The sequence below is a fragment of the Tachypleus tridentatus genome, chromosome 2 (genome assembly GCF_004210375.1).
Source record: "Tachypleus tridentatus isolate NWPU-2018 chromosome 2, ASM421037v1, whole genome shotgun sequence".
Classification (NCBI taxonomy): Eukaryota; Metazoa; Arthropoda; class Merostomata; order Xiphosura; family Limulidae; genus Tachypleus; species Tachypleus tridentatus.
The window spans coordinates 51,056,540-51,082,367 of NC_134826.1; the positions used below are offsets into that span (position 1 = coordinate 51,056,540).

The window sequence follows — 25,828 nt, forward strand, 5'->3', positions numbered from 1 at the left end:
AAGTACATCTCGTAAACAACTAGTACTTAAAAGGCTCATTTTCGACATCATTTTATAACCTTGTCTTTAATGATCTCCTCACATATTGAAGTATTCGCTTCGCTATCGCTACGGCGCAGGTAGCCTTTTTGCTTTGCGCTATAAAACACCAAACTGACCAACGCCCTTTCACTTTCGCCCTGTAACCTTTTGTGTTATAATAAATGGCTTCATCCCATGAAGTATTGCCAATTTACGTTACTCCATTGATACAAACATGTGAATTAAAGCATGTTTTTCTGAGTAAATAATCAAAGCTATTCAGGATTCTTGCTTGGTACGAACTAACAGTTGCATATTATTTGTTCTAAGTGTTGAAGAGATACCCATGTTACTGTTTCGGCCTAAAATATTCAATGTATATGATAGGTTTAGGCTAGTCATGCACCATAGAAAGTATATATCAGAAAATTATATACCGTTGTTAAGCTGTTAATGGATAATTTATGTTAATTTCTTTAGGGGATTATTATGTAGGAATGTAGTGTAGATCTTATAAAATATTTTATTAATGGCAAATACATACTGTAACGAGTAAACCACACCAACTTTTACGCGAGTGTCGAACGTTGTGTTTAAAACACACATTGCCAACTTATAAAACATTTAACTATTTTACGCAACTGTCTAAAATTAGGCCTAAAATACTAATTGCTAATTGGCAATCCTCTATGTGGCTTAGTTAAAATGAGATTTAAAATACATATCTTTAAATATCAATATTTAATATTTAAATATTATTGAAAAGACCTGCCTCGCAGATTAGCACGTAGTTCAGATATTCGCCATATGAAAATAGGGCTTCCAGGAGCGTTAGTTAGGTGTCTTTCTAATATCGTAAATCGCTATTTAAAATCACAGAATATATACCAGTCTCTTAGGTTCAACCATATTAACTGAAAACCAGCACCACAATACTTTTTTTCTTCAAAATTATGTTGCTACTGTTTTAACAATATTCTTTCCAGTTTTAGGAACATTTGTTGTTTGTAGATGGCGTCAATTCATATAACTCACGAGAGTGGTGTATGAAAAACGGATGTAGTATTCCAATTTAGTGATTGTTAGCATTATATATAGATGGCAGTAAACGTACATGAAAATTGTTTGTTTTGTTTGTTTTGGAATTTCGCACAAAGCTACTCGAGGGCTATCTGTGCTAGCCGTCCCTAATTTAGCAGTGTAAGACTAGAGGGAAGGCAGCTAGTCATCACCACCCACCGCCAACTCTTGGGCTACTCTTTTACCAACGAATAGTGGGATTGACTGTAACATTATAACGCCCCCACGGCTGGGAGGGCGAGCATGTTTGGCGCGACTCGGGCGCGAACCCGCGTCCCTCGGATTGCGAAGCGCACGCCTTAACGCGCTAGGCCATGCCAGGCCCCATGAAAATTGTAACTTAAAAACATTTCGCGTAGTTGATTAATTGTGATCACTAGAAACTTCAAAATTACACCTGAATATTATTTTTTTCTCTAAAGTTCACTGTCATCTGTTTTAATAATACTCAGTTTTTTGCTGTCTTGAAAATGCGTGTGCATCTTACCATCTAAATGCGCATGTGCGCTCACTTCATTTCAACAGATGTAAACTAAAAGTAGATGTAAATTGTATGTAAGTGTTTTCTTATAGCAATGATATATCAGGCTGTCTGCTGTATCCACTGAGGGGAATCGAGCCCCTGATTTTAACAATGTAAATCCGTAGCGGGGGACATAAATAAATTTTAGTACACATTTTGTACAACATCATATGAAAACTCATCGGCGTTTTTAAAAAGGACTAACGTTAAGCCGTTGAATAATATCATGCGTTTATTTAATGATAATATAAATTACGGTAAATGTAGACCTAACTAAATCGTTACACATATTACTTTATCTCTTAATTGATCATTTAATGGTAGGCCTAAGATAAGCGGACTTATAGATTTCGGTGTCTGCGATTATAATTATTTCGCATTATTCTCTAAGTTCTGTATTTAAAGAAATACTGTTGCAATAAAGATTCTAACTTTACTGCTGATGTTTTGCGAATCTTTGCGACTTTACTAGTATTCTTGACTACAATGAAATTGGTGAAAAATGGCGTATCCAGTAAAATGTATGTAAAATATTTAAAAATGATTTTTATAGGTTGTGTTAAACTCTCTTTTATGCGAATTAATAGGTTTGTATGATTACATCTTACACAAGTCTTTCTTTGTGCTTTGTTTTTCTCTGACTTTCAAGCTTGTACTTCTGTACATCGTTGGTTTCAAGAAAGATCTGCCCTGAGATAGTTCATATATCCATCACTAAAGCTGTGAATTGGCAGTCCGCAGGTGTAACGTTTCAGGATACGTCTCGTAGTACTTATTGTTGCCCACCAGGATTTCCTTCATTCTTTGATATTGATTCTTTCCTACCTCCTGTTTATCTCGTATAAAAATCCTGTTCATTATCTTTGTATCTTGAAATATTGTAATCAGTTATCCGGGACTGTACTATTTTAATAGGATGTTACTTTATACCAGACTCGAAAACATAATATTACAATCATCTAGTTACATGATCCAGAACTGGATATCTGCTGGGGTTTTGTAAGTAAAACATGAATTTTATATTTTTACAGTTATTTTTGAAAGCCCTCAGAGACACTCAAATGTGAAGAAGGCATCGAATATTCTAAATACCTAAAAATATATACATAAATACGTAGATTATTAACATTTGATTAAACTCAACTTTCAGGGCCCAGCATGGCCAGGTAGCTGGTTAAGGCACTCGACTCGTAATCTGAGGATCGCAGGTTTGAATCCCCGTCGCACCAAATATGCTTGCCCTTTCAGCCGTGAGGGCGTTAAAATGTGACGCTCAATCCCGCTATTCATTGGTAAAAGAGTAGCCCAAGAGTTGGCGGTAGGTGGTGATAACTAGCTGCCTTCCCTCTAGTCTTACACTGCTAAATAAGGGACGGCTAGCACAGATAGCCCTCGAGTAGCTTTCTGCGGGCCTGGCATGGCCTAGCGCGTTAAGGCGTGCGCTTCGTAATCTGAGGGTCGCGGGTTCGCGCCCGAGTCGCGCCAAACATGCTCGCCCTCCCAGCCGTGGGGGCGTTATAATGTGACGGTCAATCCCACTATTCGTTGGTAAAAGAGTAGCCCAAGAGTTGGCGGTGGGTGGTGATGACTAGCTGCCTTCCCTCTAGTCTTACAGTGCTAAATTAGGGACGGCTAGCACAGATAGCCCTCGAGTAGCTTTGTGCGAAATTCCAAAACAAACCACATCTCGTTTGAAAAAGCAGCTCAAATACTATTCAATTTTAGAGGAAAAGAAAAACTCTACTATTAGCATTTTAGGTTATTTTTGCAGTTAAATGTAAAAGACGTCAATTCTAATATTTTTTTTAATTTTAAAAAACAGCAAAATAGACTAATTCTAGTTTCGGCAATAATTTCGTATAATTGTTTTAAGTTCCTTGGTAAGTTTATGTACTTATAGTAATAGTGTCTAAGGCTCGATTTCCCATTATGGAAAAGATGCAAAAAATTATGTACCTTCGGACACCAAAGAAAGCCCCCCGCAAGTACAGCGGTATGTTTTAGGATTTACAATGCTAAAATCAGGGGTTCGATTCCCCTCGGTGGGCTGAGCAGATAGCCCTTTGTGGCTTTGCTACAAGAAAACACACAAACACCCACACACTAAAGAAAAACAAAGTTTTGTTCTATATCCTCATCTGGATAGTCTCAGAGACCAGAGTCGATAATTACAATAATCTGAATATGATTATTCATTTTTCCTTTTATTTACAAGACTAATACTTTATTTATTTTTTGCCGTATAAATAAAAAAAAACCTTTTTGTTAAATATAACAATTCTCGGTTGTGTTTTATTTATCATTTATTTTTCATTTTATGGGGTATATTATGTTTATTTTCAAATGTATTTGTCCCCTAACCTTTTCAGTTAAAACAAATAAAATATAATTTCGCTCTTTTCTTGTATTCATAAACATACGTAATAATAATACGTTTTGGACTACTTTTCTGGAATGCCCGGCATGGCCAGGTGGTTAAGACACTCGACTCGTAATCTGAGGGTCAGGAGTTCGAGTTTGGCTACGTGTGGTTCTCTCGTCGTTATTTTGGTTAAATGGCGTGGGAGGATCAGATACACCCTGGAACCCTACTTTCTGCTGTATGATCGCTACAGTCAACAACAAGTATTTGTTTGATATGTTTATGACACATCTGTTGTTTTCCCCAATTTTGAAGCATCTAACAGAAGGAAGAGAGCCAGTTAGTTGAATTTTACCACCCACATGTAATCTAAAGAATTCACTGTCGCTCTCATAAACCACACACAGCTTACATGTGGGGAATAATATCGCATATATTCGAGTTTGACTTACCAGCTCTGACATCCAAAGTTCTGAAAAAAAAATCAACTGGGGCCTCTCAAAAAACAATTGTTGTTGTTAAGTTCAAAGCTACACTGTGGTCTGTATATGCTTTACTCTCCGCGAATTACGAAACCCAATTTTTAGCGTTATAAGCCCTCAAACTTGCCACTAAACCACCGAAGGACCAATAACAGATATAATGAAAACAACAATTTTTTGGTCTTTAGAGTACATAAAAAATGAAACCGAAAGCTTATATTTAAGAACTTAAATTATTGTACATATCCAGAAGCTACAAAAATTATTTTGTGCTTTTTGTCCAAATAGGCAAGGTGTGTTCTTTGTACTACGTTAGTTAGTTTGTTTGTTTATAATTAAGCACAAAGCTATACAATGGGCTATCTGTGCTTTGCTCACCACTGGTATCGAAATCCGATTTTTAGCGGTTTGAGTCCGCAGACATGCCGCTGTGCTGCTGGGGGGCTACTACCTTAGTACTATGTGTTAAAAAAAAGTTATCACTTAACCTTGGAAACCTGTGAAGGCTATATCATCCCGACGAAGGAATCAACCGAAACGCCGATGATAATAGTAAGTTATAAATATTAATGTTTTATTCAAAATATAACAGTGACAGAATATTTGAGTTAGCTATGACACGACTAAAGTTTTGATATTTAAGCTACATACTTTTTCACGGTTAGTTCCTTGTGACGTTTTGCATTCACTGACCCTCAAATTAGAAATCTTATTTATTAGACGGAAAGCGCACACTTCGAACGTGGCTTAGTACATATCGTGGTGGGCATGTAAATCCGATAGTTTATGTCGACTTGTTACCAAAAATCGCGCTCCTAAGTTTAAAGCTAACCGCATTACCTTTAGTACATCAGTTCAAAAATAGGGTTATTAACTATGCGAAGATTTCCATTTTGTAGCTTTGCCCCAAATTTTTAAACAAACGAAAGGCAGAACATTGCTAAACATTTTTCAACTTTGAAATTGCGTGTTAAACGTGTTTTAAGAGTAACTTATTTTAAAAGCTCGCGACGCGACAAACAATAATAATAAAAGTCAGGCGCGGTTAAGTACACACAGAGAACTGTTCTATATATATGTAAAAACGGCTCGTTTGGGTTGAGAAAATATTTAACGTAGAGGAGCGAACAACGAGCCGTTTTTACATATATATTTCTCTACAAGTGGGTTTTCTCGACATCACTGAGAGAACTGTTTTGTGTAAGTTGTGGTCATTACAGTGTTGCAAAGATGTCTAACGCTAATCTTTCTCCTACAGTCAAATTTTTCTGTCTTCTGAAGTTTACCAGTAACAGTTTTATCGTAGGGTGTTTTAACTCATTCCTTATAGTTAAATCCCCGTAACACCAAACATGCTCTCCCTTTCAGCCATGGGGGCGTTATAAAGTTACGGTAAATCCCAGTATTCGTTGGTAAAAGAGTATCCCAAGAGTTGGCGGTGGGTGGTGATAACTAGCTGCCTTACCTTTAGTCTTACACTGCTAAATTAAGGACGGCTAGCGCAGATAGCCCTCGTGTAGCTTTGCGCGAAATTGAAAACAAACCAAATCAAAAACAGTTTTATATACACTTCAGTTACAAATCAAATGTATTTTTCCTTGAGCTTGAAATATAATAATCTTTGTAAAAGCATAAAGGAAGCTGATCTTGTACAGGAGTAACGTTCCTAGGAAGTTGATATTGAAAGCTGAAGTGTTGATGAGTGACTAAGTTATAAAGTTTATACATATGACGTAGGAAATTGTTACCGTATATAAATACTTCTGTTGTGGCTTATTTTATTTATTACTAAAACCTAACCCTAAGCATGAGTGGAACTGAAGGAACAATACATAGACCGAAATATTTTGGTTTTGTTTGTTTGTAGTTACGCACACAGCTACACAATGGATTATCTGTGTTGTTCCACTACGGGTATTGAAACCCAGTATGTAGCGTTATAAGCTATCAGACTGACCACTGGGAGGACGATCCAAATTAAAACATTTTCATTAATAGTGTAATGTATTGTATATTAATTTATCAGGATAAAGCAAAACACAAACGTGATAAGAAGCATTTATTAAACGTTTCGGAATCATCTAGAGATACAAAACAATATTTCTGATTACGACAGAAATATAATATACGTAAGAAGTAAATAATTTTAATATACAAAGTAAAAGAAAAAGTGGCACAGTTGAAATAGTAATTAAATTAAAATAGGCTTTACTCAAACTCTTCTTGTTAAGTAATACACATCTTTTACTTGGTTTAAACTAAATAATTTTGTTTGTGCCACTCTTTTTTTTTTTTCATTTTCAGTTATTTACAAGGATTTTCGTACGCATGAAAGAATGTATTTTAATTATTGTTAATAGTTACTTATTTTAAATTATTGGTTGTGTAGTATTTTAAAATTATTTGTTTCCTGAAACGTTCTAAATTATATATATGTATATAAAAAAAATTGACGTGTTTATAGTAACGACATATAGTTTGGTGGTTGTAAACGTTCGTACTGTCAGGTTTTTGGTTACTGTGAAATAGGAGAGGGTAACCATGAATTTATGTTTTTCTATGATAGGAATATATTTTTGTAGTAATTTTACACAAACTTTGACCTCGTTTCAGTAATGACATGAAATATTGCAATTATAGAACACCATGAAATACTGCGAAATGGAAACAGGAGTTGCAAATAGTAGTTTGTCAGCTTTACGGATCGAGGAGGTAGGCTAACACTTATTAGTAAAAAAATGATTATATTTTAATAGGATACCCAGAGTTTATACGATTAAACTGAAACTAAAAGTAAAAAGTTAAGTTGAATGAATTATATTGTATACAAAAGCTACACTAATAGTAATTAGTGAATTCTACTTCAATTTTGTAATAGGCTGTGTAGCACTTTAATGAATAAAAATTTTAGAAGTATTGAATTATTATGATTAAATGTTATGTTAAATTTAATTTGGAGAGAAACCTTTATTTTTTTACTTCAGATCAATTAGTATTAGTATAAGCTATTAGCAGAGAAAAATAAAAGTAGGTTACTTATCTTGTATTAATGGTTTATGTTATTTATTTGAATGTTGTATTCAACATGCTTTAGAATTCTAAGTACTTTTTGGAGGGTGGTTTACTTATTATTGAAGATTTGGATGTTCATGTCAGTTAGCCTCACTGGGTTAAACAATGAACACTCATCAGTTGTTTGTTAATTTATTTGTATGTGTTCTGTAACCAAAGTACATAAGAACTTCAAAGTGTCTGGAAGCCCTTTAATGAAACTTCAGTCATCCAGTATAAATAACGGTACCTTAGTATAAAGTCTTGACTATTTTGCACCATGTTGGCAAGTAATAGGTTATCCAATTTTCACTCCATTCTATTTTTTGCATTTTAAAAGAAAAAAATTGATTGGTTTATTTAAACCTTTTTCAGTTCTGTGGACGGAAGATTTTTCTGGTTAATGCTTAAATTTAAATAGTTTTAAATGGAAGGTACATCACAGTTTGCTGTGATGTACAAAAATAATTTGTTAGAAATAATTGTATTTGATGTTGAGAAATGCTATAACTTTGAAGTTCCTTTTAAAACTTAATTAATGAGTTATATACCTTGTTTTGTTTTGTTTTTGTGTTTGAAAATGTTATTTGAGGATGTGTCATTGAAATAAATATATGTAAAAAAGAACTTATTGTATTGAAGGATATACAAGGTAACTTTCATAAAGTAAAAGAATGTATGATATTTGTTTAAAATAAGCTACTAAAATTATCCAAATTTATGGTGGAGATATATACATGTAATTAATTTACTTTGTGGAAAATGTTACTCCATGTATGTCATATATAGATACACAGACACACAACCATTAAAAGGAAATACATAGGTGCAAAGGCTCATTGTTCACTTGTTGTATTGGAGGATTATTATTAAGTGACTCTCAAATTGTATTTTTTGTTTGAAAAATAAAAGTAATATTGACATCGTGTTTAAAAATTAAATTCTAATTGGAATGTTGAAATTAAGCCTAACTTAAAGGATAGTACAACTAAGTGTATATTCAAATCTTTCATTAAGTTTTTATATTAATTTCAGTTATGGTTTTGTTTCACATCTAGAACTTGGACGTGACTGATAGCAGGTGTTCACACAGCTCCAAAAGCTATGATGCTGTTGTATTTGATGTTTTGCGGGTTTTACCTGAAGATTTTGCTGTAAGCACATTTAGTTCATGTTAAATTATCAACAACAGCATATAAAAAACAATTTTACCATAATAACCATATTGATATAAAAAGTGTTGAGAGCATTTCCTGTTTATATCAAATCCATGTTTCATTATTTATGTTTCCAGAATATAATAACTCCACATTGAGTATTTGTTTTTCATTTAGAAATAGTACCTTTATCGTGCTATTTACCCCCTGTAGTTCATGACTTAATGTTTGTATTTTTCAAATTGTGTGTCTCTGAATCTATAAAAATGGACTTTTAGACATACATTATTTTAACATGAAAATAAAAGAAAATATTGTTTTGTGTTGTTGCTTTTCAAAACTCAGTTTAATTTTTTTATTTTTCATAACCAATCTTTCTTCTGAAACATTATAATTATGCATAGATAAATTATAACTTTAGGAAAATCAAAACCAAAATTATACCACTTAAAATGAGAACTAATAAATGTTCTTTCCCATTAATAGCTAATGACAATCAGTTTGAAAGTTTTATTCTACTACTGTAAATACCAGTTGGAAATAGTTGAAAAGTGTTGTTGAATTTATAAAAAAATTCTTTCTACAAAATGTTTTCCTCAGTGAGGTGTAGTTTATCAAGTAACCGAAGGACACTCAGTTTGTTTGGCTTGATGTTTTATTGTCAGGAGAACTGGGATGGGTATTCATACTTTTACTAGAAAAGCAGAGAACGATGTTCCGACCTCCTTGAAGATGACTTATGAAGGTTGAAACATTGTTCTCTGCTTTATTAGGGAAAGTCTTAACACCCATACCAGCTCTTCTGGGATACATTTTTACTTCAAGTGGGTTTCTTGTCATCATGAATAACTTAAACTCTTCACAGTAGATGATGGTTACAGTACTGAACTTTATAGATTTTAAATTTTGCCATGTATTGCTTTCTTTTAACAAAATAAATGAATGCGATATTGCACTATACAAAGAAAAGGATTAATACATATTATAAATGGTGTTAGTTTAAAACTGCTGTTATTAAATTAGTGTGGTAATATTAGTTGGAAGATAATCTTTGAATGACAAAGGTGCAAAGAAAAATTCAGTTTCATAATTAAATAGTTCACTGACAGGTTAATCATATATTGTACTAACTGTTAATCATCATTATGTGTAGTAATTGTCTTGCAGTGTGTTTTGTTAGAAAATAAACTTATGAAAGGTACATTCTGTGACTCTTTTAAAACTGTATGTAGTTTGTATCTTTATGTGGTAGTCAGAAACTGGGAACCTTCTTTTTTTTTATATATGTAAAAACGGCTCGTTTGGGTTGAGAAAATATTGTACATAGAGGAGCAAACAACGTTTCGACCTTCTTCAGTCATCGTCATCCTGACCGTTTTTACATATATTTTTTCTCTACAAGTGGGTTTTTCGACATCACTTTTTTTTTGTTTATTTCTTGGTTCACACATTGAAAATAAATATATTCAATCATTTTGTATGTATATCAAATTTCAATAATCTGTGTTAAAGATTGTTTACAGACCAATTAAAAATTCTGGTCAAGTCTTGATAGTTAATTAAATTGTAATTGATATTTTAACTGTTATGGTTGAACTGATCCATTAAAAAATAGTTTGATAATATGAGGAAAAGGCAAAAGCCACGTGTGTAGCACTATACTGTATGAATGGATTATCATTTCTTGTTAAAATTTACTTTCCCACTATATAAATTATTTGTGTAAAGTTTGTTTTTTAAGAATGACTTGAAATTTTCTGTATAATCACATTTCAGAGTCAGTTAACATTACTTGACCTTCCTGTGTTCAGGGCCATTCAACCAGAGGTAAGAAGTTATGTATTTTGTATTACTACTGTATTTTATGCATAGAATCAGTGTTTAACCATTTCAATAAAAACATCAAATAATACCAGCCCATATTGCTTTCTCTCTTAGTACAATAACAATAAACCTAATGTTTCTATTAAAATATATATATAAAGCACAAAAATTGGTGTGTCTGTCTGTTTGTCCTGTATCTAACTACTCCTAGATTGCTGGACCAATCTTAACCAAACTTTGTAGAATGATAGTTTAAAACAAGAAGCATGATAATAGGGGGTTCACAACCCTTCCATCTTGATTATTACTATTAGTAAACATTTATTATCTTTCACTGAAGTTCATGTTAACTACATACACAGATAATACCATAAAAAAACATTACATTTTATATAACACAACATACACGAAGTGGGTGGGGGAGGGAGGCTCACAAATGTCATATATCTCAGAGAGTGTGCTAGCACCCTCTATAGAGGAATGCAAAAACAATGACCACCACTACTGCAGTATAACATAAACTCAACTGAAATTTCTACTCTAAGGTTGATATAAAGATCCATTTTTGAGTTATATTTATTTCCTACTGTAACATTACTGTTCAACCTTCTTCTATAAGATACTTCTGTAGCCAATGACCATTGATTAATTAATCATATGAAACACTGTGGGAAGACATTAAGAACTGGGTATTGAAAGCTGGTAACAAAAACTGCCCCTACCATCACAAATTTGGTAGTTACCTCATTCTACAAAGTTACTCTGATCATGGGACAGCATATACTATGTTTTAAGTATATACATATTCAGAACCGAATCTTTTATGTGGTAATGATGAATACTGTAATAATATGTTATAAATAAATTGTATGAAAGTTAGGATTTTTGTGTTATTTATCATAGCACCCGCTCACACAATTTTTATGAGTCTGCAAACCATAAACATTAGACACTAATATAAATAGATGCCTGATGATTTGTGATTTTAAACTGCTGCATGTATCTTTTAATTCAAGTGAATTATGTGCATCTGATGTTAAATCTTACATGCAAATATTATTTCACTGTATAAATACCTTTTATGCCTCATTTTCATTCTATGCTGTTTTTTTAACTATTACTTTGTATTATTGTAATTGTTTATTGTCAAACTTCCATACGTAGTAAACGTGCAAGTCAGTAGTTCTGAAAGTGTGGTCTGTGAAGGTCTTCCAGTGGTTAGCAGGCTAACCCACCATGCACGTCACTGAGATTTTGTGACAAGTAAAAGTGGGTGAGGTAGAACCAGTAGGTTTCCTGTGGGATCTTTTGCCCTGCCATAGTGGTCCAAGGGCAAAATAAATTTGAGAGCCACTGATATAAAGGCCTTTTTAGGAATATTGTTATTCTTAGTGTATTTAATAAATTATCTGAAGTAACTTGTGTGTGAGGCACATGTTCAGTATTAAAAGGACCATTTTATTAATCAAAAATAAGGCTCTCCAAAGAATGGAATTCATTAACAAAAATCAAACGAGGAAACTACAAAGTGTTTTGCTTAAAGTGGGCTATTGGGTTAAATAACTCCATTTACTAAGGGTGAAGAAAACATGTTTATCTACTTCTTTATATTTTATGTTTAGCATTTGATAATGCATGTACTGCAGCTTAATGGAAGCTTGTTGGGAAGAGACTGGGTTAAGCTAGTTAACATAGTGTTCTCAACAGATACTGTTTAAAAATGGTTAAACACACTTGTGTAATCATGTGCAATTATTACAGTTGTGATAAGTACAAGTGATTTCTCCAAGACCGTTTCCTTGACTGTGGTTTTGCTAGATAGTAGATAGGGACAGTTTACAATTAGAGTATGAATGTTTCTAAAGAAAAATTAAAACATATTGTATATACAATATTTTATTTTTAGAATAAGTTTTATATTTTATTTGGTTCTTTATTAGTTTGAACAGTAAAGGTGCATTAGGATAGATGGATAACAACTTGGAAAACAACCTAATAAAGTAAAAAACAAAAATATACTACAAATGACATTTGTGGGGAATTAATTCTTGTTCATGGTAAAATAGTTTTAATGCTGTTTTGGTTAATGACTTCCTGTTTGTTACAGTGGTATTCATATTAAAGTTTATTTTATAGACAAGTTTTTGGCCTTAATTTAGCATTTTAATTGGCTATACTTTAAAAAACATATCTTGAAATACTATAGCCATGTTCTGGCTTGATTTCTTTATTGTACTGTTCTGACTGTAAACATGTGTCAATTTATATTGATAATTATATTAAAGATTAATAAATTTTTAACTGTAGAACTTCTATTATATTTTACAAATTTTTAATCAAACTGGTAAAAACCTGGTTTTGATATTCACATCGGGCACAGCACAGATAACCCTCCTTGTAGCTTTGTGCTTAATAGCAAACAAGCTGCTGTTGGAAAGTAAAGGATTAGTGAGTTGAAAGTTGTTGAGATGGAAACCATAATCTTTCTGGTGATTAGACAACTTTTCAACTCCTGCCGCTATAATTAGTTTGCTTTGAAATTATTGGCCTGGTACAAAATTTTAAAGACAGAGTAAGTCAGGTTTTATGTATTTAATGCAGTAATTTATACCAAGTAATATGTTGTTTGTGTTTAGTGGCAATGAAAACAAAAAAACACTAATGTTTGACTAATCATCCTTACAGGAACTGAGCAGTTGTGGTTGGAATAAGAAGGATAAACTCACTGTTGCTCCAAATGTTTTAGGCTTAACAAGGAGATTCAACCATGTAAGGGTATATTATAAAAATACTTTCTTAAAGATGATATAACTACTATCTTTTTTGTTTCCAATAAAGAGATACTTCTCTGTGTTTTTCCTTTGTAACATTATCACTTATAGATGGATTTCTCTTTTTGCCCATCTACTTTAAGTATCATCTTATTTCAGAGGGTTTTCAATTCCTTATTTTAACATACATTAATTTTGAATATTAACTAGTTTGATAGTTGTTAAAATTGTTTAGTTGTTTAAGCAGGTTGTGAAAGTTTTTTATTACAATTTTTTGGATATGTTGAAAGATTTTAAAGATATAATTGATTTCACTTTAGGTCAGTTTTTGGACTGTAAAAGAAATTCTGAATGGTCAGACAGCAAAACAGCGAGGAGAAATAGTTGCACACTTTATTAAGATTGCCAAGAGACTTCATGAGCTTAATAACTTGCATTCAGAGTTTGCTATAATATCTGCCCTCCAGAGTGCTCCAATCTTCAGGCTTAGTAGGACGTGGGCAGTAAGTTAGTTATCATTCTCTCATTTTTAGATAGTCAAAGATTTTGCTTCAGTCCAAAGTGATTTTGAGATATCTAATAATTTTAAAGTTCAAATTTTTAAAACCAAATATTACAATTTATTTATTAAAAAAAGAAATAAAAGTAATAAATAAAAAACTCAAGCAAATCTAATTTAAAATGATGTATCTACCATTTTAAAAGAAAGCCTGATCTTTACTTGTTTTTATGGCATTGATTGGCCATGTGGTGGAACTCTAGATTTCAAAGCTGGTGAGTTGAGCTTAAGTCCATGTGATGCCACAAAATATTCTCTACTTTTTAGGCTGTTGGTTGGTTTTAAGAGTAACAGTCAGTTACATAACATAGGTGTTACAATGCTGCTTTCTTTCTGGTCAGTAGTTTAGAATAAGGGATGGCAGCATATAGCTGTAGTATTTTTTAGTATTTATACACACATTTTTTGTGTACATGTGAAAAATATGATCCAGATAGTTCAACGATGAAACATTGTTTTTAAAAGTATAGTGGCACGAGGTCTTATTCATGTTAGCATGCATTATTTGCTTCCTTTTAGTGAAGATGTTAGTAAGTGAAATATATAAACATTCAAAGTTTGATTTATAAACAGGCAGAAGTATTTTGAGAGGGGTGTTTTAAGTCTTGTATCTCTCATTTAGTTATTTGAAAAATGATTAACTGTTGAACACCAGAAGACATGCAGCCTCAGTTTAATCTTAATGAAAATTTATTTTAAGCTCTGTAAGTTATTGCTTGCACTAAACTAGCTCAAATTTCAAGTTTTTATGAATGCTATGGATTTTATATTAAAGATTGTGATTAAAATGATTGAATTGTTATTGTACTCACAGAAATGTCGTCTGTGATAATGAAAGTTAGATCAACTTGGAATTGTGTTTGGTTTAGTAAGTATGAAGCTTACATTGATTTAGGTTATAAGAAATATTTTTTTTTTTGTAATACAGCATGTCTCCAAAAAGGAAAAAACTACCTTTGAAAAATTGGCAGAGATTTTTTCTGACAGGAACAATTTCGAGAAAGTACGAGAACACATGTCCAACCTAAAACTTCCTTGCATTCCATACCTAGGTAATATTAGCCTTAATTTAACAGTTGCAAGAAACAAAGTTTTCTAAATGAGAAAGAACAAGTTATAAATGAAATAAACTATTAACTTGAAGCTCAAAGATAGAAAATGAAACTTGTGTATATTGTATTGTTGAATAATTTATAGCTTTAAAGGACAAACCTTTCCAATTGGCTTTACTTGTATAATTTAAAAAAAAAAAAGATTCAAACTGGCCTTATGCTTACAATTCCAAAAATGCATGCTTCAGATTCCTCTTATTTACAAACACAAATGCATGTTTCAAATTGGCCTTACACATATAAATGCATATTTCAAATTATATTGATCTACACACATATATGCATGTTTCAAATTGGACTGACCTACACACATAAATGCATGTTTCAAATTGACTTTACTTATGTAATAAATATTGCATGTGTCAAATTAGCCTTACATACACAATAAATAATGCACGTTCCAAATTGGCTTTACTAGTATGATAAATAATGCACATTCCAAATTGGCTTTACTAGTGCAATAAATAATGCACGTTCCAGATTGGCTTTACTAGTGCAATAAATAATGCACATTCCAAATTGGTTTTACTAGTGCAATAAATAATGCACGTTCCAAATTGTCTTTACTAGTACAATAAGTAATGCACGTTACAAATTGGCTTTACTAGTGCAATAAATAATGCACGTTCCAAATTGGCTTTACTAGTGCAATAAATAATGCACGTTCCAAATTGGCTTTACTAGTGCAATAAATAATGCACGTTCCAAATTGACTTTACTAGTACAATAAATAATGCACGTTTCAAATTGGCCTTACTTACACACATAAAAATGCATGTTTCAAATTGGCTTTACTTATACAAATGCACATTCCAAATTGGCCTTCCTTACACAAGAAAAAATTCATGTTTATGTTTTTTTAATCTTTATTACACATTTAATTCTGTTTGTCAAGTGTGAACTTAAGGCTAAAGGAGTGTAGAATAGTCTTATTTGGATCAAGGTACCAAATTAATGATGTCATCAAGATTTTCAGTACATATTGTTTCAGTTATCATGGTGGCCATTTAGCTTCTGTAAAGTATGGTTCTGGTTTGCTTCTTTAACAAGAAATGAGACTACATTTGGGCTTTGTTATAGTTATATTTTGAAATCCTGCTTTATATCTATTTTTGTTTCTTATTTATATGAATATTCACTGCATAGAAACTTCTAATGCTCAGTATACTAACAAGTTAATTATTACTCGAAAGTACTAATTTTGTGCCCCTCAGTGTGGATTCCTGTACATGGTAAGAGGACCTCCCAGAGAAGGTTCTGTTCTTTCAGTTTACCTCCTCTAGGGTCCAAACATTCAGCCACGTATTTGTCATGCATGGTGACCCATGAAGGGGAGGAAAGGATCCTGGTGGTTGAGAGGTCCAACCCAAACACACCACTTTGGCCTTGAATTCCTGTAGATGGTGGCCCCCCTTGGATCAATTGGCTGATCCACTTGGGCTAAGGTCAACCAAGTACCAGTGTTGGATGTTCTCAGCAGGTGTTGTGGACATTGTATCTAATGCTGGTGTTTGGGTATAGTGTTCACAAACCCTCACTTTGCTCCAGTGTCCTTGTTTGGCATTGTAGTGCATCCCTTCATAGCTGGGTCAAGCAAATTGGCCCTCTTTCATTACTCTCTCAGAACTTGATCCTGCCATCATCTGTAAGCGATCAATCGATGACTGTGTGGCAGCAGTAACTGACTGTATTATACAAGTAGCTGTTCAATGTATTTCCAAAACCTCAACATGTTTTCCACAATATCCTGGTCCTTGGTGGAATCCTGTCTGCCACATGGCACAGAAGACTGAAAAACGGACCTGGGATACTTTTTGTAGATACCTCATACTCTCGCACCTCATTGCTTTCTAGCAGGCCTGTGCACATGCTCAATGGGTAAGACATCAAAGCCAGAATGAATCTTGGATTAAGTTTACATGCAGCATATCATCTACCACCAGTTCCAAAGTCATATGAGACAAGATTTGAAAGGTCAGTGGGCAATATAATTCTGTCCCCCTCTCGATTTTGCTCTTTTATAGCCAGGAAGTAGCTGATACCCTAGGTGAAAACCTTTGCTGGGAATCTAGCACTTCTTCTTCCTCCACATTCTTAGCCATCAAGACTTGGGCAGAAAATTGTCTCTATGACTGATAATTGTTCCTTTACATTGCTGGAACTCAAACTGGTCCTTCATTGGTTTGGCAGTACATTGGTTGGACCTGATGATGTACACTATGAAATGTTGCTTCTTTTGCTACTCTTCCAATTGTTTATAACAAGTTCTTGCAGAAGAATGTTTTTCCTGATGCCTGGTGCCAGGCTGTTGTCCTACCTTTCTCTAAGCCTGGGAAGGATCCCAAGATTCCTTCAAACTATTGCCCGATTGCTTTGATGAGTTGTCCCTGTAAGACCTTAGAGAGGATGGTTAATGCTCATTTTGTTTGGTTCCTTGAATCAAACAATCTCCTCTCGCCCACCTATTGTGTGTTCCGACAACAGCGTCCACTGTGGACCACCTATTTCAACTTGAAACATCAGAGAAACCCGTCTCAAATGACAATATCTTGTATCAATATTCTTTGGCATTAAGAAGGCTTATGTTTCAACATGGAGGTATGGCATTTTGTGGGATCTCCATAGGTATACGTTATATGGCCATTTGTCCATTTTTATTACAAATATTTTAATTGACAGGAGATTCCAAGTTCATGTGGGTTTGACACTTTCCCATTCTTCTCAGGGCTGTGTTCTGAATGTTACACTTTTCATTTTAACATTCATTATCACTGAACAACTCCCTCTTGCAGTTGCAAATGGGCTCTATTTTGACGACTTTCACATCTCATGTCAGTCATCGAACATGAGGTATATAGAGCAGCAGCTATAGACTGCCCTCAATTGTTTACTGAAGTGGACCACAGCAAACGGCTTTAACTTCTCTCTCTCTAAACCCATTTGCATGCACTTTTGCTGCCAGCAGGGTATTCACCCAGATCCTGAACTCCGTATTGATGAAGTTGTGCTGCTTGTGGTCCCTGAGACAAAGTTCTTAGGGCTTATCTTTGACCCTAAGCTGTCCTTTATACCATACATCAAGCAGCTATGGATCAAATCTACGAGAGCACTGAACATCCTCCATGTCCTCTCTTCCACCACTTTGGGAGCAGATTGATGTTCTATGCTAAAGATATATCATGCTTTTATTCAATTGAAACTCGACTATGGATCACTGGTCTATGGCTCTACCAGGATCTCGACCTTAAAGATGCTGGAGCCCATTTATCACCAAGGGCTTCGGCTCTGTACTTCCCCAGTTCAGAGCTTATACATGAAGTCTCATGAACCTTCTTTGCACCTCCGCCGTTTGCAGCTGTCTTTATTATATGCTTTGAAACTTCGTTCCTTACCAAATCATCCCACCTGGGGTTGTGTTTTCCTTTTTCAGTAGGTGTATTTTTTTAGAACAGACAATCTGCCATTGCTCATTTTGGCCTTCATATCCCGGTGCAGTTGGATGAATTGGGTCTGTTCTTGGATAACATTGCTGTATCCACTGGTCAGCCCATCACACCATGGCTTCTTACAATCTCCAAATATGATCTATTTTAAGTCATCTGAGAAAAGCAGACACTTGTGATTGGAAATACTTTCTGTTATATGCTGAACATCTTTCAAACCATCCATCCATTCCTGTTTGTACAGATGGTTTGAAATCAGGTGTTTGTGTGGGCTCTGCCATAGATTGTTATGGTTCAGTGGTTGCGTGCAGAATCTCCTCTACAGCTTCTGCATTCAGTGCTGAACTGTACTCCATTTCTTTTGCCCTGGATCATATAGAAGCTAAGCAGCACTTAAACTGCACTATTTATACAGATTCACTTAGCTCTCTGTTAACCCTGGAATCACTTCACATTAGTTCACATCCTGTTCTCGCCAATATTCAAAACAGACTGGCCTATTTCTCTTTAACATCTACTTCTCTCCAGTTTTCCTGGATACAGGGCCACATTGGTATTCGCAGGAATGAGCTCACCGACACCACAGCTAAATTTATCTGCTCTGGCACTATCACTACTGTTCCTGTTCCATACTTGTACTATGATCCTGTATTCAAGGCTCGACTCCATGCCAGCTGGCAGTCAACGTGAACTAGTCTATGCATTGGACACAGTTTTTTAACTGATGCACCAATGTGTTGTCTGTGTAACAATAAGCCACATTTTACTATATTGCAGTCGTTATGACTCTCAACAACAACACCATTTTAAACATGTTTTATTCCAAGGTTTATCCATAACGTTAGATGGTGTTATTGGTGATGGTGACACTGTCCACCTTGGAAATGTTTTTAGTTTTTTAAAGGCATTTAATGCAATTATTTTTTTAATTTATACATTAAACATTTTTTAATGTGATTCCCTTTTAAGAATCAAATTCCATCTAGTTCAATTTGAAATAAGTAAATGGCTGTAATGTCAAATAAGTTGAAACCAGAACTGGAAAGGCCAACTTCAAGTGACTAACACTGCTGTTTGAACTACCTTTAGTCATCCTGGCGAGTTATTATTAAACTTTTGCTGCAAATCTTTTAAAACTTTTATCATTTTACTTTCTGAAAATGACCATAACATCAAATAACATGGTACCAGGACTGGAAAGTCCAACTTCAGGTGACTGACAGTGGTTTTTGAACATACCTGTTAGTCTTCCTTGCAAGTTATGAGAATTACAATTATGCTACAGAAAGTTGTTTACAACATATATTACTGTAGTTTTTCTCTTACTGCTGTAGACTGGATGTAAACATTGGTTTTGATGCTATTTATGTTTTAACTCTTTTTTTTTTTGTTGTTTTACCTTAATTTCCTTGTATGAATTTTACTAAACTTACTTTAATTTTAACTTTTTACTGGATGTTTGGCATGGATAGCTAAGCTGCTTTGTGCCATAAAACACCAAACCAGCCAACTAATTTTGTGATACTTGCAATTTTTATGATGTCCAAGTAGCTAAAAATAAAGCCCACATTTCTTTGTTTTTTTCTGTTGTTCTAGGTATATTCCTTACAGACCTTGTATATATAGATATTGCACATCCAGAATCGAAAGGACTTGAGAACCACCAGCGACACATGAAGATGAATAATATTCTTAGAATAATAGCAGACTTTCAGCAATCGACATATGGTTGGTAACAAATCTTATCATCTCGAGTATGTTTTCTTGTCAAATAGAAAAATTTCTGTTATAATTACAGTTTTATTTTGTGAAGTTTTTGTATATTTTTAACAGGAATAAGAGACAAATGCAATCTTGGCATTTGTTGTTTTTAATTCTTACTAGTAGTTATGATTTAGGACCAACTTATATAAATATAAACTGATCCAGTAATTGCAAGTCATTGATGGATTAATAATTGCTGTTAATTGAATGCAGTTTTTTTCAATTTGCTGTTGACACTGACTTCTTTCTTTCAACCAGTGCTGTTTGCCAAAGTGTGTCATCCACAACTGCCTCATGGTGTATTTTATTGTTATTAATTCTCTTTATATAAGGTAGTTTATGATTGGCATGTGTCTCACCTTTTACCAGTTCACCCTGTTTCAAGCATCCTAATGCAGTATTGCTACGAAAGTTGATACATTTCTTTATTTGTACTTTCTAGTGACTTGCCTTGATTCAAACAGCACTGTTTACTAAAATAATGTTATGTTTTATAATTGTGTCTTGATATTTCCAATCAGTTTCTTACCTCCTTTATTCCAGACAGTATGTTATTGCAACTTTCTTGTTCTGGTTATTCATACTTTAAACATCAGTCATTACACATTAGTTTTGTTAACTATACCTAACAAACCAGAAGAAGTTTTATAGGATATATATATCTAAACTACATTTATGCTTTAGAAGAAAATGACAACTGTTAAAGGACCTTAATTAAAACTTATCATGGTAGCATTTTATAGCCACCACAGAACCAGTACTGCTGGTAGACAAAAGACTTCTGATAGAAATGCGTCACCTTCCACTGAAAGTTTTAAACACCACCATTTGTATCCCAGTTTACAGTGGGCTTTATGGTGCTTTCCTATGAAAAGTGTTTGTCTCAGTCAGACACACGAGCTAGAAACAATTTCTGGTATAAATAACGGTTGCTGCAGCAAGCAGTTAATAATTCATTACTTTTCTGTTTACATAAGATTACTAATTGTTCTAAAATAAAATAAAATCAAAACTGATCATCTATCACATGGGATGAAATTGCTTTTCGTAGATTGTAATGGAGCAGATATTTTTTGTAGTTATTAGTTGGAGAAATTAAACTGGAGATGCAACTGAATATATATATATATATATATATATTTCTATCAAGTATGCAATAATACCAGTGGTTCAGTGAGTGTATTTATAATAGATTGATTCTTAAGTATATTATGAATAATCCAACAAGGTCATATGCAGAGAAATATTTAAATGATATTAGTACCTAACTGTATAAACTTTATAGCCTGTCCATAATACTGTACTTATATGAAACCCAGGATTCTCTAGGAAAGGAGGGTTTGTGAAATTCTTTGTTCTGACTTTAGAATATGTATGTGTGCTGTTGTACTTGCAATAGCCACTTTGGATCAGGAAAACAAAACAAACATTTCTGGTTCTAAGAGCTCTATGAAAGGGATACAGTGGGATTATTATTTTGTGTATACATACATACGCATGCATGCACACACATATTAAACATTATCTTTGAAAATATCCTTTTTTAATATTCTTGGTCCTAGTGTATAAACAGTGTTTGTCTAAACCAAATAATCTTCCACAAAGAGAATTTTATAAAGCCAACCTTATTGGTGAAATTCTGTCATTGCTCTGGGTTGTCTTTTTGGTTATTCAGTTTAAAATGTGAAGATTTTTGTAATATAAGAAGTGTATTTGTGAAAGTGTCAAAATTTTATTCTTTCAGGTCACCTACCAGTTTTATCACATGTTCAGAATTACTTGATGTCTGTACGGTATATAGAAGAACTTCAAAGATTCATGGAGGAAGACAATTACAAGTTTGTTTCACCTCTTCTTATGACTGGCTTATGGTCTTTCTAATTAGACATTAATTTAGATAGAGGGACAAAAAAGTAGAAATTGAAAAGGTCAAACAAAACTTGTGTACAAAGATTACTAGCATGATTGTTGGATAATAAGGTTGTGTTAACTTTGCATCATCTTTCTTTCTGAATTTTTATTTGTTTCCTTAACATGACAGTCATTTCGAGTAGTGGGTAGTTGATTGTTACAGTGCATAAATCTTAAGAATGAATAAAAACCCTATAACCCAGAAAGGTGGACCTTTCAAAAGTGCTCTAGTTGTTGGGTATTTCTGTAAAGACTTTTGAACCTGCATGCTCTTCTAACATTATGAATAGACCTTAAGAATGATAGACTACAAAAAAACATGTAAATACTTTCTCTAAAGTTTTATAAATATTCTATTTCTAGGAACAGTTCTAAAATACAATATAAATCCATCTTAAATGTATTATCATTTCTAATATATTTGAGACAAATTCCTTAACTACATTCCTATTATAAAGATTTTTCTTTACACCTCAATTTAAATATTATATTTTATTTTTATCAAACTTGTGATTGTCTTAGTTTGTGAATAAAGTAACATTGTGCACCTAATTGTTCTTCTGTTTGCTCAATGAAATCTAGGTACATCAATTTGATGCACTTGTTTTTTAATTATATTCCCTCAATAAAATAATGGAAATAATGGTTTGAAACTGTATTAGTACTTTTATACAGGTTATATAACTTTTGTATATAAAATATTTATATTTTTATGAAAGATGGCAGAGTAATATATGAAGTTTTGAAATAGCTATTTATGGGATAATATAATTATTTCTAAATAACTTTTTGTCTCTAACAGTGAGATATGATTGTGTACAACATGTAAGGTACAAGTAACTATAAAATTTTATCGCAATTTGTCATATAAAAAGCAATTTAGAATAATTATCTTAGATACACATTTGATTGCTGATTAGGCCCAGCATGGCCAGGTGGGTTAAGGCATTCAACTCTTAAACTGAAGGTCGCGGGTTCAAATCCCGGTCGCACCAAACATGCTCGCCCTTTCAGCCATGGGGCATCATAATGTTATGGTCAATCCCACTATTTGTTGGTAAAAGTAGCCCGAGAGTTGGCAGTTGGTGGTGATGACAAGTTGGCTTTCCTCTAGTCTGGCACTGTAAATTAGGGATGGCTAGTGCAGATAGCCCTCTAGTAGCTCTGCGTGAAATTAAAAAGAAACAAACAAATTGCTGATTTTTGTCTTGTATTTCTTTTAACCTTTTTTATTTTATAAAACTAAATTCTACCTTTTGTTTAAATAAAAAAATACATACAGTCACTAGGATACAATAAAAATCTCTAATTAAAAGCAACCCATCCTTTTTCTACATTTATAATCAGGTGGTTTCATTTAAATTTGTGATTTTCTCTGTCCATTCAGGAACTTATTAGGCCTAACATAGAGTCTTTATTCAGTGAAATGAAACTTCATATTAATGAATTAATTGAGTGCAGCTCAACCTTTTCTACAAAACATACTTTTCCTTTCACACTTTAAATTAGGTATGGTTGTAAAAGACTATTAGCACTGTAATTGCAGTGGAAACTGTTAGCACCTTTTCTTCTAGCAGTATATCACCAAGCTAAACTTTTGTTGTATTATTATAATTGCTATGCCAATCCATGCTAAAATGAAAGTTATTTTAATCTGTACTGTTGAAAAGAACAGAAAAAAAACTTTAATGATACTTAGTTCAGTACTCTGGTGTCTCAAAGACAATTACAATTACACCACATCACAACAACTGAAGTCAAGAAACATTAATTAGCTAAAAAATAAATAAAACTACACTGGTTTTGAAATTAAAAATAATAATTTTGCATTAACTGGTTCAAAATTAGTATGACTTTTGTCCTAGTGTCATATTATGAACTTCCTGCTGTGATGCTAAAAGCTCACATGTACTAGTGATTTTTTGGAGCTTGTTGAAATCAATCCCAAACTAAAACTTGTTATTTGTTTTATGTACCAATAGAAATGAATAAAATATTCCTTGAAAAATTTAGATTATGAAGTGTTTTATTTTTTAATATTTGCAAAAACGATTTCAAAATTCAAATTTATTTTGTTTGAATTTTCTAATTTAGCAATACATTCTTGAGGTAGATTGTGCCCATTATCTTTGAGGTTGTTCTTATTAATTTTTAAAGGGCTTCACTCAAGTTAGAACCACCTGTTTCTCACACAAATCTGAGTCATTCAAAAGAAGAACTTAACTTCTCGGAGAGGGAAAAAAACCTTCGAGTTCCAGGAGTCATGACTCCTAGATCTTCCGGATCAATGCCAAGTCGTGGACAGGTGGGATCCAAGTTTGTTCCCTGTCACAGAAAAGCTCGTAGCTTAGGCACAAAGTAGGTTTATTTCACTTTTGCCTTATTGTTGTTAAGAAGGTAATCTATTTCTTTGACATCATGAGTTTTTTGAGTAAACACATGGTTTAGTATTTAAATGTCAGTTTGTCCTTTTCAATAGTGATACTGCATTGAAATTTACTAGGATTAATTATGAGTTTTTAAGAAAGAAATAAGTAAGGATGTAAAGTGGAGCATAGTTTCATATTTTTATGTCTTAATGTTTTTGGGTCATAGTTAACAAGTACTTAAATATGACAACTGAGTTGTTTGTTGTTTTTTATGGGGGGGAATATTCTCTATAAGATTCACTGAAAAAAAATTGTATTTTGAATATTATCACAGATTTCCTTGATATTAGTTCTCATTTTGTGACTGTCGTAATCCTAAATCCACAATCAAAATATATAAATTAAATCATTCTAAGTCCATAACCAAAATATACAAATTAAACCGTCCTATATCCGTAACCAAAATGTACAAATTAAACCGTCTTAGATCCAGAACCAAAATGTACAAATTAAATTGTTCTAGATCCAGAACCAAAATGTACAAATTAAATCATCCTATATCCATAACCAAAATATACAAATTAAACTGTCCTAGATCCAGAACCAAAATGTACAAATTAAACCGTCCTACATCCAGAACCAAAATGTACAAATTAAATCATCCTATATCCATAACCAAAATGTACAAATTAAACTGTCCTAGATCCAGAACCAAAATGTACAAATTAAACCGTCCTACATCCAGAACCAAAATGCACAAATTAAACCCTCCTACATCCAGAACCAAAATGCACAAATTAAACCCTCCTACATCCAGAACCAAAATGCACAAATTAAACCATCCTACATCCAGAACCAAAATGCACAAATTAAACCGTCCTACATCCAGAACCAAAATGCACAAATTAAACCGTCCTACATCCAGAACCAAAATGCACAAATTAAACCGTCCTACATCCAGAACCAAAATGCACAAATTAAACCGTCCTACATCCAGAACCAAAATGCACAAATTAAACCGTCCTACATCCAGAACCAAAATGCACAAATTAAACCGTCCTACATCCAGAACCAAAATGTACAAATTAAATGTACAAATTAAACCGTCCTACATCCAGAACCAAAATGTACAAATTAAACCGTCCTACATCCAGAACCAAAATGTACAAATTAAACCATCCCAAAATGTAAATCCACATCCAGAACCATAATGTACAAATTAAACCGTCCTACATCCAGAACCATAATGTACAAATTAAACCGTCCTACATCCAGAACCATAATGTAGAAATTAAACCGTCCTAAATCCATAACCAAAAGGTAGAAATTAAACTGTCCTAAATCCATAACGAAAATGTAGAAATTAGACCATCCTATATCCATAACCAAAATGTACAAA

General features: G+C 33.2%; 1 protein-coding gene across 11 annotated transcripts in view; it reads left to right on the top strand.

Annotated features, from left to right (window-relative positions):
- Positions 1 to 25,828, top strand: part of LOC143243780 (ras-specific guanine nucleotide-releasing factor RalGPS1-like) — a 62,754-nt gene that overhangs the window by 21,751 nt on the left and 15,175 nt on the right. For 5 of the 11 annotated variants that reach the window (XM_076487431.1, XM_076487426.1, XM_076487432.1 and 2 more), the window contains 9 exons: positions 7,082 to 7,180; positions 8,578 to 8,673; positions 10,453 to 10,503; positions 13,186 to 13,269; positions 13,592 to 13,774; positions 14,759 to 14,882; positions 19,982 to 20,113; positions 21,894 to 21,987; positions 24,218 to 24,418. In XM_076487431.1, the coding sequence (XP_076343546.1) occupies positions 7,115 to 7,180; positions 8,578 to 8,673; positions 10,453 to 10,503; positions 13,186 to 13,269; positions 13,592 to 13,774; positions 14,759 to 14,882; positions 19,982 to 20,113; positions 21,894 to 21,987; positions 24,218 to 24,418 (1,031 nt within the window). In that variant the 5' untranslated portion in view covers positions 7,082 to 7,114. Of the gene's footprint in view, positions 1 to 4,872; positions 5,021 to 7,081; positions 7,181 to 8,577; positions 8,674 to 10,452; positions 10,504 to 13,185; positions 13,270 to 13,591; positions 13,775 to 14,758; positions 14,883 to 19,981; positions 20,114 to 21,893; positions 21,988 to 24,217; positions 24,419 to 25,828 lie in introns of those variants that run through there. The other 6 variants (XM_076487429.1, XM_076487428.1, XM_076487430.1 and 3 more) reach the window with 4 other exon arrangements.